This window comes from Equus asinus, chromosome 8, assembly GCF_041296235.1.
Source record: "Equus asinus isolate D_3611 breed Donkey chromosome 8, EquAss-T2T_v2, whole genome shotgun sequence".
NCBI classification, from domain to species: domain Eukaryota; kingdom Metazoa; phylum Chordata; class Mammalia; order Perissodactyla; family Equidae; genus Equus; species Equus asinus.
This window is the reverse complement of record NC_091797.1, coordinates 2,811,720-2,831,150: the sequence shown is the minus strand read 5'-3', so window position 1 is coordinate 2,831,150 and position 19,431 is coordinate 2,811,720. Positions and strand designations below refer to the sequence as shown.

General features: G+C 36.4%; 1 protein-coding gene across 1 annotated transcript in view; it reads right to left on the bottom strand.

The window, feature by feature from the left end:
• The window catches only part of LMBRD1 (LMBR1 domain containing 1), a 112,489-nt gene that overhangs the window by 25,808 nt on the left and 67,250 nt on the right, over positions 1–19,431 (bottom strand). The window contains exons 10-12 of the mRNA XM_044776952.2: positions 2,300–2,364; positions 1,861–1,963; positions 1,204–1,308 (exon numbers count right to left, since the gene is read on the bottom strand). Coding sequence (XP_044632887.2) covers positions 1,204–1,308; positions 1,861–1,963; positions 2,300–2,364 — 273 coding nt within the window. The remainder of the gene's footprint in view (positions 1–1,203; positions 1,309–1,860; positions 1,964–2,299; positions 2,365–19,431) is intronic.

Here is a 19,431-nt window from a genome sequence, read left to right as displayed (position 1 = left end):
AAATATTTATGACATCCTCATACATACTCTGTTATCCAGTTCATGACAATTTACGATAACTGACTACAGATATCTTCACACCTATCTATAACGGAGGGAAACTAAAACATATGGTAACAAATACAAGGAGCTGGCTGACTTGGCTCCATTTCAACGGCAGAGCACACTTTTATTTCAGCAACTGAGAGCTCACCTCCCTGCTTTATTACTAGATTGCAGTACAACACAGAGTAACAGGACTCCAACTCTGGAGAGGATGACAATATGATCACCCCAAAATTTACATTTCCCAGCTTCCCTTATACCTAGTAGTGGCTAGCAGTGATAAAATATTAAATACCAAAAGGAAAGAACAAGTCTTCCGGGGACTTCCATGGGGGAGTCTTGCTTTACTGATACAGGTGTCACCCCTTCCTCCTGCCTACCTTTACTTATGGAACATGGACAGGATAAATGGAGCTGCAGCAGCCATATCACAATCATGAGGGAGAAGCCAAGAAGATTACAAAGATATCAGACTTGACATTTTTGAGCTACTGAAGCAATGCTAGATTTTTAAATTTTCTATAGCAAGATCTCTTTCATTAGTTCAAGCCACTATTTAATTGGATTTTCTTTTCTCACAGCTGGAAGTAGTTTCTACCTGATACAGCTTCATTTTAAAATTCTTAATTTATCTCAAAATGAGTGTAAGGAGAAAATAACCCTTTCTCCAATAATATAGTGATCTTTAATTCCTATTAGGAAGGACATCTTTTGAGCTACAGTGGCTCCATTTGCGCTTCAATCTGTTTCCACGCAGCCAAACACAAAGGAAAATAATATAACTTCTCGACCAGGGTTTCTGGACCCTGGCACTGTCGACATTTTGAGCTAGGTAAGTCTTGTTGTGGAGGCTGTCCTGCGCACTGCAGGATATTCAGCAAAGTCCCTGGCCTTTACCTGCCAGGTGCCAGCAGCACCCCCTAGTTCTCACAACTAGAAATGTCTCCTGACACTGCTAAATGTGCCCTTATGTAAGAAAAGCGCTCTAGACAAGAAGCACATTTATGTTAACATAAAGTGAAAAAGCTAGTATTTCCATAACTTTTAGTATCAACATATTTACAACTTGTATATTATAAGGCTAAGATAATTTGTAATAATGGAGATTATTCACAAAATGATGAAAAAAATAAAAATAATATTGTAATATATACTCACTCTAATCCAAAAGAACCATATACCAATATTTCGAATCCCCGCCATTGAAGTAAAAATAAAGTACATAATAATAATTGTTATAAGAATATAATCAAGAGGAAAAACCTGAAAAAAACATAAAATTAAATTTGATACACAAATACACAGCAAGGACTTTAGAAGTCATATAAAATTAACTGACACTTCATTATTTATATTTGGCAAATGTTTAAAATATCAACCCTGATTTAGATCAGGCTACTATGAACTATGCTAATACCAAAAGAAAAGGAATCCTCCAAAAAACAATTACCAAACTGCTACCAAATTGTTTAGTACCATTATCCTAAGAAAAATCCTATAGTAAGTTAAACTAAAAATTACCTTGATATATGGAATAAAAGACTTCATTAAAAATTAAAAACAGGAATTGCTTGGAAAAGTTCACCTTTATAATGTATCCCAAATCAAATTATGTATAACATAAGAATTCATCAATATACTAATATGATAATCTTTAAAGCAACATATCAATGTAGAAGTTACATATAAAGAAAAAGCCAGATCAGCAGAGGGCACAAGCATGTATTACCAAGTATTAATAGATTTGTTAACACAATAATCTGACAAAGTGTGAGAATGTTTGCTAGAGTATAAAATGACTGATTTTTTACTCACTGTTTGCAGTAAAGGCAAAAGCATATTCAGTGGATTACTCAGGTTAGCTCCGAAAATTATGAAACCAGAATCTATTCCAGTTGAATGGAGAGCTTTATCCAAACTAAAACAGAAAAAAAATTATAAAGAGTGAATTTATATATGACGATATTTTCAGTTAATTTATAACTTAAGCATGCAAATTCAATTGAGTCAGAGAAAACCATGGATAACAAATTAAACCTCACTTAAATATCTTACAGATAGTGTTCAATTGATATAGAATAAAGAAATACTATTATTGGCTCTTTTTAGCCATTCTTTGAGTTAATGCTGCAGAACACTTGAAGTAAAATAGCTGCTTAAGATGAATAGGCTCACTAATGGAATTCAGCATGGAAAACGTGTAACATCACAGGATTTGCAGAAGTACTTTAGAAAATGTGTCTACTATACTTACTTTGACAGGAAGAGAGAAATTACAAACAGCAATGCAACTAAGATGAAAAATATTCCCCAAATGATCTAAAAGCAAAAAAAAGTATTAAAATATAGTTCTAAAAGTTGATATTAAAAGCACAAAACCATTATCCTCAATATGAGTTGCTAGCATATGACAATCATCTGACTAAAATGATCCAAGGTACATTTTAATTTAGTATATAATCCTATGCATTTTTCATCTAAATTTTCCTTATGAGACTATTTGAGAAAACATAAACAAAAGTGACAAAGCATTTAAAAGTCTTCATTAGTAAGTAAGCAAATGAGACTCTTTACTGGGTCAAATAAAAGATTTATATTCAGTTACATGCTAATATAAAGCTCAACGTTAACTGAAAAGTACATCAAAGACTAAGACACACACAAAAACCCAAAACCAAGAAACTCATCTGGTTATATTAACCCATTATTAAAATAGGGGGCCTGGAACATATTCCCACAGAAGTAACACTATTACATCAGAGCCCAGGAAAGCCTACGGAACTGACACATCGCTTGAGTGACAGTACCAGCAGCACTGCAGAAACCGTCCTGTTAAACAGCACTTCTGTGCAGACTTGTGTTGAGCATTGTAACTAGTGGAACACATTTCCTTCTACTGTATGAACTTTATATTAGTGATGGTAGAAAACAAGCAAAAAAATTATTGGAACTGGGTCTCTAAGGAGTAAAATTTCAGAATAAAAAACGGTGAAATCTATGTTTGTAAGAATCTAGGCTCTTTTTTCCCCGACGTCTTCCCTAACTTACAGGGACACTTAGACTAAAGAGTCCACAAAGCCAGAGCAGAAAGAAGATTCCTGTTAAGCACAGCTAAGGGTTTTTGGCTTCTCCTTTGACTGGAATTGACAGAAACAGATGAGCAACATCGTGAGTGTCAGGGAGATTTTTCACCTTATTTCACATGATTGCTGAAGTATATTTTAGAATTCTGACAGGATAAAAGAAGTAAAGTAACAACACACCGCCCTACCCAGCCTATAAAGGTGAATTTTGGAATGAGTTTTGGGCCTGTGCTCTCGGGAACTCCTCAGTTCTGAGACAGCGCCTGTGGAGCCTACTGGGAAGGAGAAGCTTGGCACGAGATGACCAAAGAGGCCGGAGTCATCACTTAAAACAGCAAACACTGCATGTATCCAATTTTACATACTGGTAATTCCCATAAGAATGTATTTATGAAAAAAGGTTTCATTGCTACAGAAATCTGAAGTGACTCCTTTATAGTAACAAAAGCTCATTAGCAAAGGGTATAAAAGAGCTTAAACAATCTCTTTCTACCAGATTGGAGCACCTACATTTGGTGCCTAGGTGAACTGGAACCCAATATCCTTATACTGATGATCGACAAGTGAGACACATTACTTCCTACAGCCTGTCAATAAGAAACAGCTTGTAGCAAGAGGCAGTACAACTGCCAGATGCCAATTAGTGGTACAGGAACATGACACAGAAAAGGCAGGAGAAGTTAAGATTCCCTTCCCTTGATGTTCATTTTGTGGAGGAAAAAAAGAAAAGAAAAAAATGCTTAACTATTTTCCAATCTGTTGGGATGAATGGCCCAGAGTTAGACTGTTTAATCACAGCTACATAACAAAATACAGGATGTAAAAAAGATGTTTTCTAAAGACCAAGAAAACTGTGTATATTTAAATACAAGAACTTAAATTAGTTCTTCCAAAATCACAATCAGTGAAGACCATCATGGTTTGACCTAAATGCTAAATACAGTTGTCCCTTGGTATCCAGAGGAAACCAGTTCCAAGACCCCTGTGGACACCACAATACATAGATGCTCAAGTACCTTACATAAAATGGTGTAGTATTTGCATACAGCCTACGCACATCCTCCCATATACTTTAAATCATCTCTAGATTACCTACAACACCTAAGTGCTATGTAAATAGTTGTTATACTCTATGTTCCAGGAATAATGACAAGAAAAAAAATTTGGGGGTCCATGTTTTCAAACTTTCTAAGGAGCTTGTTGAGATCTGCAAAACCTTCTGCTAAACCCTTTACTGTGAATTTTCTTGGGGTTTTTCTTCTCCTGCAGTTTCCTTTTCTCTTGCCTCTTCTTCAGCTATGCATTCTTGTTCTAGTCCTAGCAACTCCGCATTAGTCAACTCCTCAGGAACCACCTCTAGGAGCTCCTCAGTATGATCCTCATCCATACCCAGGGTAAAGTTGTTTGCCATCTAAGCCATAGCCTTGTTGATTTTTTCAGCCTCTTCACCCTTGGCAAATCACTTGAAGCCATAGACAAACCTCTTGAGTGTCTTCTTCCAGATGCCATTCATACACTCCTTGGCGATCCCATGCCAAGCCCAAGCAAGGTTCTTGAGGCAGTCATAGATGTTGTAATCCTTCCATAATTTCATCAGTGTCTTCCTCAGTTACAGCAATAGCCTGGGCAGGTGTTACTCAGGTGGTAGCCCTTAGAAGCTGCTATAACTCCTTGATCCTTCAGTTGGATTAAAGAGGTGGTGTGTAGAAGGAGAAACATTTCTTTGATATTGGGATGAAGATCACCAATAAAAGGAGGATGTCTGGGAAGATTATCAACAGTAAGCAAAATTTTGAAAGGTATGTTATTCTCCAAACAGCACTTCTCCATTTTGCCGGCCAAGAAATTCAGGAGGCATCTTGGAAGAGGAGCTGGGCCATCCATGACTTCTTGCTCCTGTAGTACACTGGTAGTGTGTGCTCACTGACATGCTTGAAGGCCCTGGGGTTCTCCCTGTGCCAGATCACAAAGGGTTTCAATTTGTAGACTGCAACACTGACCCCAAGCAAGACTGTTATCCTGTCCTCAGAAGCCCTGAAACCTGGCATTGACTTGGCCTCCTTGTGGATGAAAGTCCTTCAGGCATCCATTTCCAGAACAGGAGGTTTCATCCATAGTGAATATTTGCTCTGGCAAGGAATTTTGCTCCATAATCAGCTTATCTAGAGTTTCCAAAAATTTTTCACCTACCTTCACATCACCACTCATACACTCATCACTCACTTTCACATTATGCAATGACTAACAATTCTTGAATCATTTAAACCTGCAGAGCTAGCAGTAAATTCAGCTGGGTCCAGACTTTTCTTTCAATATTGTAAACAAATTTTTTGCTTTGGCTGTGATCATCATGGTGCCGAGAGGAATATGCTTCTGTATCTTCAATTCAGGTCATTATAAGTTTCTCTACGTGTGATGCAGGTCTTTCTGAAACGTTTGTTAGCCTCATTGCCTTCAATGAAGCAGATCCTTTCACAGCTTCCGTCACTTTGTTCTCGTTCTTAAAGATCACTGCCCTGGTGGAACGGGACATGCCTGACTGACGAACAACAAGCGTCACTGATTTCCCCCCTTCACAGTCCTTAATCACTTTTAATTTCATTTCCGGGTCACTCGATGTGGCCTCTTGCTGGCAACATTAGCAGTGGATTTTGTAGGCTTAGGGGTCATGATGAACAAAACAACCCAAGATTAAATCAAGCAGAAGAGAAAACAATGCAGTCAAGACATATGGTAAACACGAGGTGTATGAGGCCGCTGCTGGCGTAACTTCACATGTTGTTTTACAGTAAACCTGTTTTTCATAAGTAGAAAGACTACACTCTAAAGTAATGATAAATAGTACAGTAAATACACAAACCAGTAAGACAGCCGTTCCTGATCAAGTATTATGTACTGTGTGTGACTGTATGTGCTCTACTTTCACATGACTGGCAGTGCAGTAGGTTTATTTACACCAGCATCACCACAAACACGTTAGCAATGCGTTGTGCTATAACACTGCAACAGCTACAACATCACGGGGTGATATGAATTTTTCACTTCCATCATAATCTTATGGGACCACCACTGTATATGCAGTCTGTCACCTACTGAAATGTCATTATGTGGCATATGACTATAAATCAATTAAGATGATCAAGTCTGAGAAAGAGAAAGAAAAAATAATGAAAAGTGAACAGAGCCTTGGAAACATGTGGGATACCACTAAGCATAACAACATAGGCATAATAGGAACCCCAGAAAGAAAGAAGGGCAGAAAGAATATTAGAAGAAATAATGGCCAAAAACTTTCCAAATTTGATGGAAAAAAAACCCACACGGCACAACTAGAAGGACCTACAACTAGAACATACAACTAGGTACTGGGGGGCTTTGAGGAGAAGGAAAAAAAAGAATGGCAACAGATGTTAGCTCAGGTGCCAATCTTAAAAAAAAAAAGAGAAAGTGAACAAACACCACAAAAAAGGAAAACTGCGGGCCAATACCCCTTATAAAAATAGGTGTAAGAGTCCTGAACAAAGCACTAGCAAACCAAATCTGGCAACATAATAACAGAATTATGCTCCATGTCCAAGAGCAATTTATCCAAGGAATGCAAGGTTGGTTCAACACAAGAAAATCAATCAATACACCGTATTACCAGAATAAAAGACAAAAACCACACGATCATCTCAATAGACACAAAAAAGCATTTGATACAATCCAACACACTTGCCATGAGAAAGATGTTCAACAAACTAGAAATACATGGAATATTCCTCAACCTGTAAGGACATCTATAAATCTTATACAGCGAACACCCTATTTAATGGTGACAGACTAAAAGTTTTCCCACTAAAATAAGGAACAAGGCAAGGATGTTCACTCTTGCCACTTCTATTGAACATTAAACAGAAGGTTCTAGCCAGGGCAATTAGGCAAGATAGAAAATGAAAGGTGTCCAGATTAGAAAGAAAGGAAACTATATATATTTGCAGATGACATCATCTTATACTAGAAAATCCTAAGACTATCACAGTAAAACAATTAAAACAAATAAATGAATTCAGCAAGGTTCCAGAACATAAGATCAATATACAAAAATCAGTTGTATTCTATACACTAGCCATGAACAGTCCAAAATGAAATTATGAAAACAATTCAATTTACAATAGCATCAATAACAAAATACTTAGCAATAAAGTTAAGTAAGGAGGTACAAGGCTTGTACACTGAAGACACAAAACACCATTTAATGAAATTAAAGACTTGAATAAATGAAAAGACATCTCATATTCATGGATCAGACTTAATATTTTCATGATGGCAATATTCCCTAAATTGATCTACAGATTCAATGCAATTTCTATTAAAATCCCAGCTGGCTTCTTTGTAGAAATTGACAGGATGATCCTAGACCATATAGGGAAATGCAAAGGACCAAGAATAGCCAAAACAACCTTGAAAAAGAACAACAGAACAACAAAGTTGGAGGGGTTACACTTCCCAATTTCAAAACTTATTACAAAGCTACAGTAATTAAGTCTATGTGGTACTGGAATTAGGATAGAAATATAGATCAATGGAATGAACTGAGATTCCAGAAATAAAACTGTACATCTATGTTCAATTGACTTTTGACAAAGACGCCAAGAAAATTCAATGGGGAGAGAAGAGACTTTTCAACAAACGGTGCTGAGAAAAGTGGACATCCACAAACTAAAGAATGAAGTTGGACCCCTTATTAACTCAAAATGGATGAAAGACCTACATGTAAGAGCTAAAACTATAAAACTCTTAGTAGAAAACATAGGTGTAAAGCTCCATGACTTTGGATTAGGCTATGGTTTTCCTGAAAACACACCTAAAGCACACATAACAAAAGAAAAATAGACGATCAAAAATAAAAATGTTTGTGATTCAAAGAATACTATCAAGAAAGTGGGAACACAACCCATAGAACGGGAGAATATATTTGTTTCCTGAATATAAATAACTCTTGCAACTCAACAATAAAAAGGCAACCCAATTTAAAAATGACAAAGGATCTGAATAGGTATCTCTCCAAAGAAAATATACAAATGGCCAATAAGCACCTGAAAAGATGCTCAACATCATACATTAGAGAAATGCAAATCAAACCCACAATGAAACGCCATGTCACACTCACTAAGATGGCTATAAGAAAGATGAACAATAACAAGTGTTGGCGAGGATGTAGAGAAATTGAAGGCCCCATTCAACTCTGGTGGGAATGTAAAATGGTGCAGCTGCTTTGGAAAATAGTTTGACATTTCCTCAAAAAGTTAAATACAGAGTTGCCATATAACCTAGGAATTCCAGTCCTGCATATAATTCCCAACAGAACTCAAAAACACATCCACAGAAAAACTCGTGTATGAATGTTTACAGCAGCGTTATTCATAATAGCTAAAAAAGTGGAAACAAATCCAATGTCCATCAATCGATGATGGATAAATAAAATGTGGCATATCCATACAATGGAATATTATTTGGTCTTAAAAAGGAATGAAGTACTGTTACATGTACAACACGAATGAACTTTTAAAAACATTATGCTAAGTGAAAGAAGCCAGACAAAATGACACATATTGAATGATTTAATTTATATGAATTTCCAGAATAGGCAAATCTATGGAGATAGAGAGTATATTAGCAGTTGCCAGGGGCTGAGGGGAATGGAGCAGACTGCTAATGGGTATGAAGTTTCTTTTTGAGGTGAAGAAAACGTTCATAATTAGACGGTGATGGCTGTACAACCTTGTGCATATACTAATAAACAATTGATACTTTAAAAGGCTGGATTTTTATGTGAATTAGACATCAATTAAAAAAGAAGCTATAAAGGTCCGCTTATCCACAATTTGGAAATCCAAAGCATTCTAGAACTTGAACTTTTTTTCTAACTTAATTGTTGATAAAACCTGGCTTAAAGTAACATGGGGCTTTTTATAGCCTTTATTTAACCCACTTTCTGTGAATATTCATATAGTGACTGCAGAATCATTAATGTGCTTGAAAGAGGGAAAGAGAGATGCCACTCTGGATCCTATAGGGGATGTTATTAAATATAATAAACACACCTGTGCTAAAAAATGAAAAATTCTGAATTTTGCAGTATTTAACCCAAGGATTTTTACTAAGGATTTCTGGACCTTTACTAAACTGAACATAATCTGTTAAATGCACGTGTATACAAAACCAGAGAGAAAGAAACTAGTTTGGTTGGAAATTAATAGTTCAGGTTAGAAAGCATACAGAAACACATACATATGCAACAGTAAGGTTGGCTTAAACAAAACAAAGGAGACTTGAGGGAGACAGAAAACGTGAAAAGCTGGAGTCCAGACTTCAGTACAGGAAACAGTCCACGGCCCAAAGGGGGTACAAAGAACATCTTTAAAAAACAACCAACAGTTAAAATTAAGAACAAAGCTTGGCTAAAAATTTTAAGAAGTTAAGTAGGTCTCAATACTAACCCCTAAGTCCCCAGTTGCACTCCTCAGTGGTAACTACCATTAATAGTTTCTTATGAATCCTTCCCAAAATGGTATATGCTGCTGTGTGTGAGTGCACACCATATTAGTAAAAGAATATCTCCCATACACAGTATCTGCAACCTGAACATTAGTTTCAGTTAAAATGTAACACATCCTGAACAATATTTTAAGCACTTGTTGAAGAAATGCTTTCATCTTATATAAATACATACCGCTTCCATTCGTTTTAAAGCCTACAGAGCACAATACTCGCTGGTGTGGAGGTAACAATTCATGAAGCGAGTCTCCTACTGAGGGACACTGGTTGTTTTCACTAGGTGTTTATTAGAAACAATAGTGAGACAAACAAAAAAACGATTCTTAAAAATTTAACAGACTTCATTTTTTAGAACATTTTAAAATTTATGGAAAAACTGAGGTGACAGTACTGATTATACTGCTCTCCACAGTTTCTCCTGAAATCTAGCATTAGTGTGCTAATTTGTTACAAGTGATGAAACAATACTGATACATTATTATTAACTAAAGACAGTTTACATTAAAAGTTCACTCTGTGTTGTATAGTTCTATGGGGTTTGACAAATGCATAATATCATGTTTCCACCATTAGAGTATCATACAGAATAGGTTCACTGGCCTAAAATCACCTATCCATCTTACCACACCTTACTCCAAATCCCTGATAACCACCGGTCTTGTTACTGTCTTTATAGTTTTGCCTTTTCCAGAACCTCATGGAGTTGAAATCATACAGTAGGTAGTATTTCCAGGCTGGTTTATTTTGTTTAGCAATATGTCTTTAAGGTTCCTTAATTTCTCTTTCTGGTTTGAGAACTCATTTCTTTTTATCACTGAATAATAGTCCACTGTTTGGATGTACCAGTTTGTCTACCCCTTTACCATGAAGGATATCCTGGTTACTTCCAATTTTTGGAAATTATGAGTAAAGCAACTATAAACATGAATATGCAGGTTTTTGTGTAGACATTTTTCAATTCAAATGGATAAATACCTAGGAGCATACTTGCTGGATCATATGAAAAGACTACGTTTGGTTTTATAAGAAACCTACCAAACTTTTTTCCAAAATGGCAATAGGATTTTGCATTCCCATCAGCAATGAATGAGTTCCTATTGCTCCACATCTTTGCCAAGCATATGGTATTGTCAGAATTTTTTTAGGGGGAGATAAGGGGGATGGATTTTAACCACACTAATAGGTGTGAAGCAGTATCTCATTATTGCTTTAATTTGCAGTTCCCTAAAGACATATGATGTTGACTATCTTTTTATATGCTTACTTGCCATCTGCATATCTCCTTTTGTGGGGATGTGTCTATTTACAACTTGAGCCCATTCTTTGACTTGTTTGTTTTCTTATTGTTGAGTTTTAAAAGTTATTCATACACTTTGGATTTAAGTACTTTATCAGGTATGTATTCTGCAAATATTTTCTCTCAGTCTGTGGCTTGTCTTTTCATTCTCTTAACAGAGTCTTTCACAAAGAAGTTTTAATTTTAATAAAGTCCAAGTTATCACATTTTTTGTTTCATGGATTGTGCTTTGGTGATGTATTTAAAAACTCATTGCCAAACCTAAGGTCACCTAGATTTTCTTCTATGCTATCTTCTAGAAGTTTTATAGTTTTATTTTTTTACAGTAGATCTATGATCCATTTTGAGTTAACTCTTGTGAAAGGTATAAGGTCTATGTTTAGATTTACTTCTTGCATATAGATGTCTGTTTCAGCACCATTTGTTGAAAAGACTATCCCTTCTCCAATGAAATGTCTTTGCTTCTTTGTCAAAGATCAGTTGACAATATTTCTGTGGGTCTATTTCTGGGCTCTCTATTCTGTTCCATTGATCTATGTGTCTATTCTTCCACCCATTCCATGCTGTCTTAATTACTGTAGCTTTATAGTGAAGCTGAGTGGCATCAGTCCTCTGACTTTGTTCTTCAATATTGTGTTGGCTATTTTGAGTCTCTCTTTTCTTTCCACATACGTTTTAAAAGCAATTTGTCAATATCCACAAAATGACTTGCTAGAATTTAGATTGGAATGGCACCGAATTTATAGATCGAGAATAACTGACCGCTTAAGAAAAAAATCTTGTTTTAGAGACATAAATAAGCAGGACAGAAACCAAATTTTTCCTGTGTATTAATGATATAAATTATGCAATTTCCATTAAACTGTAATGTAAAAAGTGGTATGTTATACAATCTATGAATAATACAAAGTAAGACATTACTTTCGTCAGAGTAAAAACACTGTCAGTGCTACTACCTTTATATGTGATGTCATCTAAACCAATGATGGATCAGCTGTCTAGAACATTCTCTTTTCCATTACCTAAAAAGGAAACTAAAGTACCTCTATCTAATTAACAGCATACCATTCCCTAAAATCTCTTCTTTCTCCCTTTTATATAAGTTTAAAATCTTGTTTTCCTTTCATTTAAACCAGTGGTTCTAAACTGGGAATATTTTACCCACTAAAGGACATTTGGTAATGTCTCCAGCCATTTTGTCATGACTAGGGGGTGTGGGATGGGGGGGTTGCATCAAGTGAGTAGAGACAAGGGATGCTGCTAAACATCCTACAGTGCACAGGACAGTACCCCCCACAACAAAGGATTATAGGGCCCCAAATGTCAATCGTGCTAGATTGAGAAAATCTGATTTAAACTGAACCCCGCTTGGTGTTACAATGCAGCACAAATAAGCTATCATTATAGCAAAAATAAACTTTTTATTATTCTCTCAAAATTATTTGTGTGTTAAGATGCTTATTAGCCCAAATGAACCTCTAATCCTAGAATTTAATGTTGTCTGACAATGTAAAACAAAAATTCCAAGCAACGTAGCAAGAAAAATATAGGGTCAGGGTTTTTTTTTTTGACACATCTCTTGTCAGATTTCATAGGTGAACTTCCTATATCTATAAAATAACTTTTGTGTATCCAGAAATGTAACAAAAAAAGTAGAAAGTAAAGTTACGATACCTGGAAACTCAACTAAAAGTTATAAATATAAAATAAAAAGTAATTTCTATTGTATTTTATTATTAATGTTACCTTAAATAAAATACCTGTATTCCTTCCTTTTTTGCCAAGAGCAATGGAAGGTGTGAAGAATATTTAAAAAAAAAAAAAGAATGTGTGTTTTCCAGGCAGACTGAAGGGTGGTGTGAGGAGGGGAAACTTTCTAGTTTCCTTAATTTTTAATAACAATGAGGACAGGAAACAGAAGTATGTCGTCTCTTTAAAACTGCTTAGACTCTTGCTAATCCCAGTGTGATCATGGGCCAGTGGCATCAGTATCAACTGGGAGCTTGTTATCGATGCAGACTCCTGGGGCCTAACTCAGGGTGACTATATGAGAATCTGCATTTTAACGAGATTCCCCAGTAATTCCTACTCACACTAAAGTTTGAGAAACCCTGCCTTAGAAAAGTCATTTAGAAAATTAGATGACCATGGTAAAAGATACTGAGTCAACCCAGGTTAAGAGTTTGAAAAGAGAATTTTGGAATGGATAACTGGGCTTAAATTTTAACCCCACCTGAGCTTTCTTCTCTGCAGAGGCCATGAACATTTCGTGTCCCGTATTACATAAGAGGTGGCCATGGGCCCCAGGCCCCTAACTCTAAGTAGCAAATCCATTAGTCTAACAGGCTTTCCTTACAGGTAAGAGGGCGAGAACATATGATTTTCATTACATATCTCGACTTGTTCTGTGAACAGAATTATGCTTCTTTTATGTTGCAAGTATCCTACATAAAGTTTTTTTCAAAGTTAGAAGATCAATAATATTCAGCTCTGGCTACAGATTATTATATTCCAAGTCGCAAAGATTCTCACGGTGATCTGTCAGTGAAGTACCACTCAGCTTGGTCGTGGTTATAACTGACCTTATTTTGGATTAGAAGCAACTTCTCTACTTCAGTATTATTCTGATGGAGACACTTTTATAAACTTACATTGAGAAAGGGGTAGGTGAGCATCAGGCCAGAATTTGGGGGCTGGGGAAGATCTAGGAAAAGTTAAGACTTTAAAAACCTTTTATTTTCACAATTTCAGATATAGGGAAAAACGGCAAAAATACAACAAAGAATTCCAGTAGACCTTTCACCCAGATTCTCCAAATGTTAACATTTTACCTCGCATAATTTGTGATTATGGGAATATTCTTTCCCATAATCACAAATTGTCAAAATCAAGAAATTAATATTGATACAACACTATTATCTAATCTATAGACCTTATTCAAATTTCAATTGTTCCACTAAAGTCCTTTATAGAAAAAACTAGCTTCTTTCCTGGTCCAAAATGCAACCCAGGATCACACATTGCTTAAGTCTTTTTAGTATCCTTCAATGTGGAGCAGTTCCCAAATCTCTTTTACTTTCCTATCTTTACATTTTGAAGAGCCGACGGTAGTTATTTGGGTTGTCCTTCATTTTGGGTTGCCAATTCCTCATACTTATATTCAGATCTGTATTTCTGCAGAAACGGCAGAGGCACACTCATACCTATTTGTCCCATCACTGACGAGCTTAACGTGCATCACATGGCTAACTAAGGTGGTTTCAGTCAGCTTTCTCCAATGTAAATTTACCAGTGTCCTTCTTGTAATTAGTAAGTCTTACGCAAAGATACTTTGAGATTATGCAAATATCTTGTTCCCAACAAACTCTTTCTAATTTTAGTACCCATTTATGTCTATTGCCAGAAACAATATGTGGTATTTACCAAATGCTGATTTTCTAATTCTGACATTCATTCTACATTCATTTGTTAGAAATCTACTGCAGGGAACAGCTTTCCCTTCTCCATTTACTTATTAATATGAATATAGCTTCACAGATTCTTATTGTATTCGATGTGTTATCATCTGTTGCTATTATTATTTTGATACCTAAATGGGCCCAGATTTAGGCAGTGGGAGCCCTTCACTCTAGCTCCTTGAATTACGCCCCTGCTCTGATTTAGCACTTCCTCTCTACACACACAGACACAGGCTTGTCAGATACCCTCCCAGCCCCAGGCTCAGAATCAGCCGTTTCTCCAAGCAGCCGTGGATCCTTTTGGAGTAGTTTAGTGGTTTGTCTATTAATTAAAACATACACACACAGAAATTAATTGACTTGTCTTTCCTCTCCCTACCTCATTATTTTCTGCTTTTATTTTTCCCCTGTACTTTCTTTTGGTTCACTTTGCTCCTCTGCTAGCCTTTTGGGCTTGGAATTTCATGTACATCATTATGCTTTCATTTTTATTGATAAACGTGTTAAAGGCTATGAATTTCTCTGATCACTGTTTTACATATATCCCATATGTATCCCTAGTGTGATGTTTCCACTACCATTAATTTTTAGAAATTCTGCAATGTTTTTATTTCTCCTTTCCTTTCACCCACGAGTTGCTGAATATAAGATTAATTTCCAAGTGAAAAGTGTCTTAGCTTATTGATTTTGTTATAATTTCTAGCTTTAATGCATTGCAATCAGAGAAGAGTTGTTTGTAATATATCTACTCTATGGAATTTACTGATATGTTCCTCATGACGACATATGGTCAATTCTGGTGAATGTTCCATGAGCACCTGGAGAGAAGGTGTACTCTCTATTATCGGGATGTAAATTTCAAAAGTTACAAGATACACCTTCCTTACTGATCACATGTAGGTCTTCTATGCTCTTACTCAGTTTTGTCCACTTGAAATGTCTTACCCTGAGTACAATGCTATGTTAGTCTCCTACTGTTAGCATGTTCCAATCTATGGCTCCTTGAATCTCCCACAGTTCTTGCTTCATAAAGATGGTTGCTGTATTATTTGGGTCACAGACATTCATAACTGTTACATCTTCATTGTAAATTGTGAATTTTCATATTAACAAGTGTATTGGTTTTCTATCGTGGGTGTGATAAACTACTACAGATTTAGTGGCTTAAAACAACACCTGCCTATTATCTCCTAGCTTCTGTGGGTCAGCAGTCTTAGCAAGGTGCAGCTCAGCTAGCCCTCTGCTGAAGGTCTCCCAAGGTCAGAAATCAAGGTGTCAGCAGGGCTGGACTCCCTTCCAGAGGCTCTGGAAAAGAATCACTTCGGTGCTCATTCAGATTGTTGGCAGAATTCAGTTCCTTGAGGTTACCAGGCGGAAGTCTTCATGTCTCAGTTCCTTAACGCTGTTTGCCCTCCTTTTCACACAGCCCCCTCCATCTTCAAGTCAGTAACAGCACATCAAGTCTTTCTTACATCTTGAATATCTCTGACTTACCCTTACCACGTCTGACTCTAGTCACAAAAAAGGTTCTCTGCTTTTAAGAGCTCATGTGATCAGACCGGGCTTACCCAGATAACCCAGGATGATCTTCATATTTTAACGTCAGTAACCTTAACTATAACTGCAAAGTCCCTTTGCCACTTCATGTAACCTATTCACAGGTTCCAGGGATTGGGGCACGGACATCACTGGGAGAGGAGGGAGGCAGTCTGCCTATCACAAAAAGCATCCTTCTTTGTTGGATTTAATGTTTTTTGGGTTGAATTCCACTTTGTCTAATATCTAGATCACACTCTGCTTTCTTATTTTTTCCATTTGCCTAGCATATCTTTCAACACACGTTTTTAGCCCTTGAGAATCACTGTTAGAGGAATCTCTTTGAAACAGCTGCTAGTTAGACCTTGCTTTATGAAGAAAATTAAATTTCTTCTTTTACTAGTGAGTTAGGTCCATGTACATTTATTGACAAGACTGACACATTTAGTTTCAACAATATCTTACTGTTCAATAGTCATGCATATGTTATACTTCCTGTGTTTCTTGTTCTAGTTAATGTGCATTCTTCACTCTTTGAGAAGGTTCCTATTTTTGTTCCAGTACAGTTAAATTTTCAAGTGCCCTCAGCCCGTTTTTTTATTGAACTCTTTACTATACAGTGTCTGTTTACATAACTGCTTACATATGTTTATGTATCCAACGCCCACCTACTGCCTAGATAGTAATCCATGAAATTCTACTTTCCATTCTCTCTTCACTGCATTCTTTCTGTTTCATCAGAACACATTTATACACTATTCTCCACCCTAGCCCACACCTTCTCTTCATAGATCTACAATATTAAATGTTCACCTTTACTCATTTTTCTGATGTTTCCTTCTCTCTTCTTGATTGGTTGAAGCTAGACAACTAGTGGATTTCTCAAAAGAGCTCATGTGTACAGAATTCTCTGAGTTCTGTTTAAAAACTTTTTATAAAGGATAGTTTGGCTAGATATAAATTCTTCGGTACATACTTTTTCACTGAGACTTTTCTTTAACGTTCCCCTATTCTTGCCTTGCTTTGTATGCTTTTTGAGAAGTGAGATATAAACCTAACTATGTTGCCCATATAAGTGAGCTGATTTTTTTACTTGGAAATCTTGGATTTTTCTCTAATTTTGAAGTCAGTCTTCCTAGGAAGCTGCACATCAATTTTCCCAGGTAGAATCGGCTGTGTCAACATGAACACACACGTCTATTTATTTCCAGGTGGTTTCTGGGGATGATGGTTTTAAATATTGGTTCTGCTAATTTGTTTTATTTTGCTTCTGCACGGACACTGATCACCCATAAGCAGTTTTTCTTTATCTTCCATTTCAACACTCTTTCAGATCCTTTTCACTTCATCTTGTTTTCTTTCTCTTGGTTGTTTTCCTGACTTTCTTCAATGTGTCTTATTAAATTCGGATTTGAGTCTATTTTCTTTTGGACATCCTGTAATTTTAATTTCATTTCTGAAATTAACTGTGTTTCCCATCTATTTTTTCCCAGGAGTTCAACTCTCCTCACTTCTCTCCGGTTTTTGGCCATTTCTGTTTTTTGTTTCAGTGTTTTAAATTGTGGTAAACACACATCACATAAAATTTACAATCTTAACCATTTTTAAGTATTCAGTTTAGTAGTGTTAGTACATTCACTTTGTTGTGCAACCAATTTTCAGAATTCTTATGCGCAAAACTGAAACCTTACACCCACCAAACGAGAACTCCGCATTCCCCTCCCCCAGCCCCTGGCAACCACCGTTCTTCTTCTGTCTCTGTGAATCTGACCAGTCTGGGCATCTCACATAAGTGAAATCATACAGTATTGGTCTTTTTGTGACTGCCTTATTTCACCTAACTTTTTGGAGTTTCAGATCAATCTTAGGCCCATCTCAAATCTCCTCTTCTCTCTCCCACGCAATTTTTCCCAGGTCTGTTTAACATAAAGGTTTGTGGTGAGAGCTAGAGAGAAAACCTGCTGAATTTGGGGTGTTTGTTTCTACTTATAGGTACAGTTGATTCTCATTTGCAGATTCTGTATTTGCAAATTCACCTACTCACTAAAATTTATTTATAACCTTAAAATCTATACTTGTGGCGCATTTCGAGGTCATTTGTAGATGTACATAGAGTGGTGAAAAGCCGGTCCCCTGAAGGGTGAAGATGAATAAGGCAACAACCTGCTTTCTGGCTTCAGCTCTCGACCTGTAAACAGGTCTCCTCTACATAGTTTATTGACTGATACATTCTTTGCATTTTTGTGCTTTTTTCTGGTGATTTTGCTGTTTAAAATAGCCCCTGAGCACAGTGCTGAAGTGCCGCCTGCTGTCCCTGAGAGCAAGCAGGCTGTGATTATTGAGAAGACACACGTGTTAGGTAAGCTTTGTTCAGGCATGAGTTACCCTGCTGTTGGTCGTAAGCTCAATGTTAATGAATCAACAGTATTTATTAAATAAGTTGTTCTTAAACACAAACACACAGAAAACAAGGGTAAGTATTGATCAGTTGCTGATTTCCAAGCCCCAATCCATGCGTTTCTAGGTCCCTAAGCTCCCCTGCTGTACCGACATGAGGATGGGTTAGATCACTTCCAGGTGGGTCCACTCTGCATAAACTCCACCATCCACACCATCAAGCCACTGATAATCCACCAAGCCGCACAGGTACAGGAACTCTAACACCTAAATTAAGAAGCACCTACACCAAAACGTAGCTCTCAAGTGAAGAGTGATCAAGTAAAAATTCAGAATGCCATAAAATATTTATAATCCTTCTTTAAATTCAGAAAGTGCCATGCCAGTGTTTGCCTTTAGGCATTTTCACATAGTGTGGCCTAAAACAAAGAAAAACTACACATGCTTTAAACATTACTCTCTGAAGAAAAAAATCTACTACATCTTTAAACAAAATTCATATTCAATTTCAGAGGATTCTAGGATAACTGACATACTAGTAAAGAAAAATTAAAATGTTCCCACAGATCTTCAAAACAACTAAGCACAGTCAGTGTGTGATAAAATTCTATTTCATTGCTTGCTTATCTTACGAAATCTAGTTGTTTTTAGGTTTGCTGATTTGTTGGGAGGTTGGGAGAGAAGTGGGACAAATAGAAAAACAAATTTTACTAGTTCTTCAATACGGGTCTGATTCAAATAAACTTTTTTTTATAGTATGCATACACTAAGAATGAACAACCTGAAAAGAAAATTAAGAAAAGTCCATTTATATAACATCAAAAAAAAATAAAACATTTAGGAGTAAATTTAAACAAGGAGGCAAATGAATTATATGCTGAAAACTACAAAGCACTGCTGAAAGAAACTGAAGAAAACACAAATAAATGGAAAGACCTCTCGTGTTCATGGATAGCAAGACAATATTGTCAAAACGACAGTACCACTGAAAGTGACCTACAGAGTCAAAGTAATCTCTATCAAAATTGAAATGGTGTTTTTTGCAGAAACAGAAAAACCCATCTTACAGGACTCA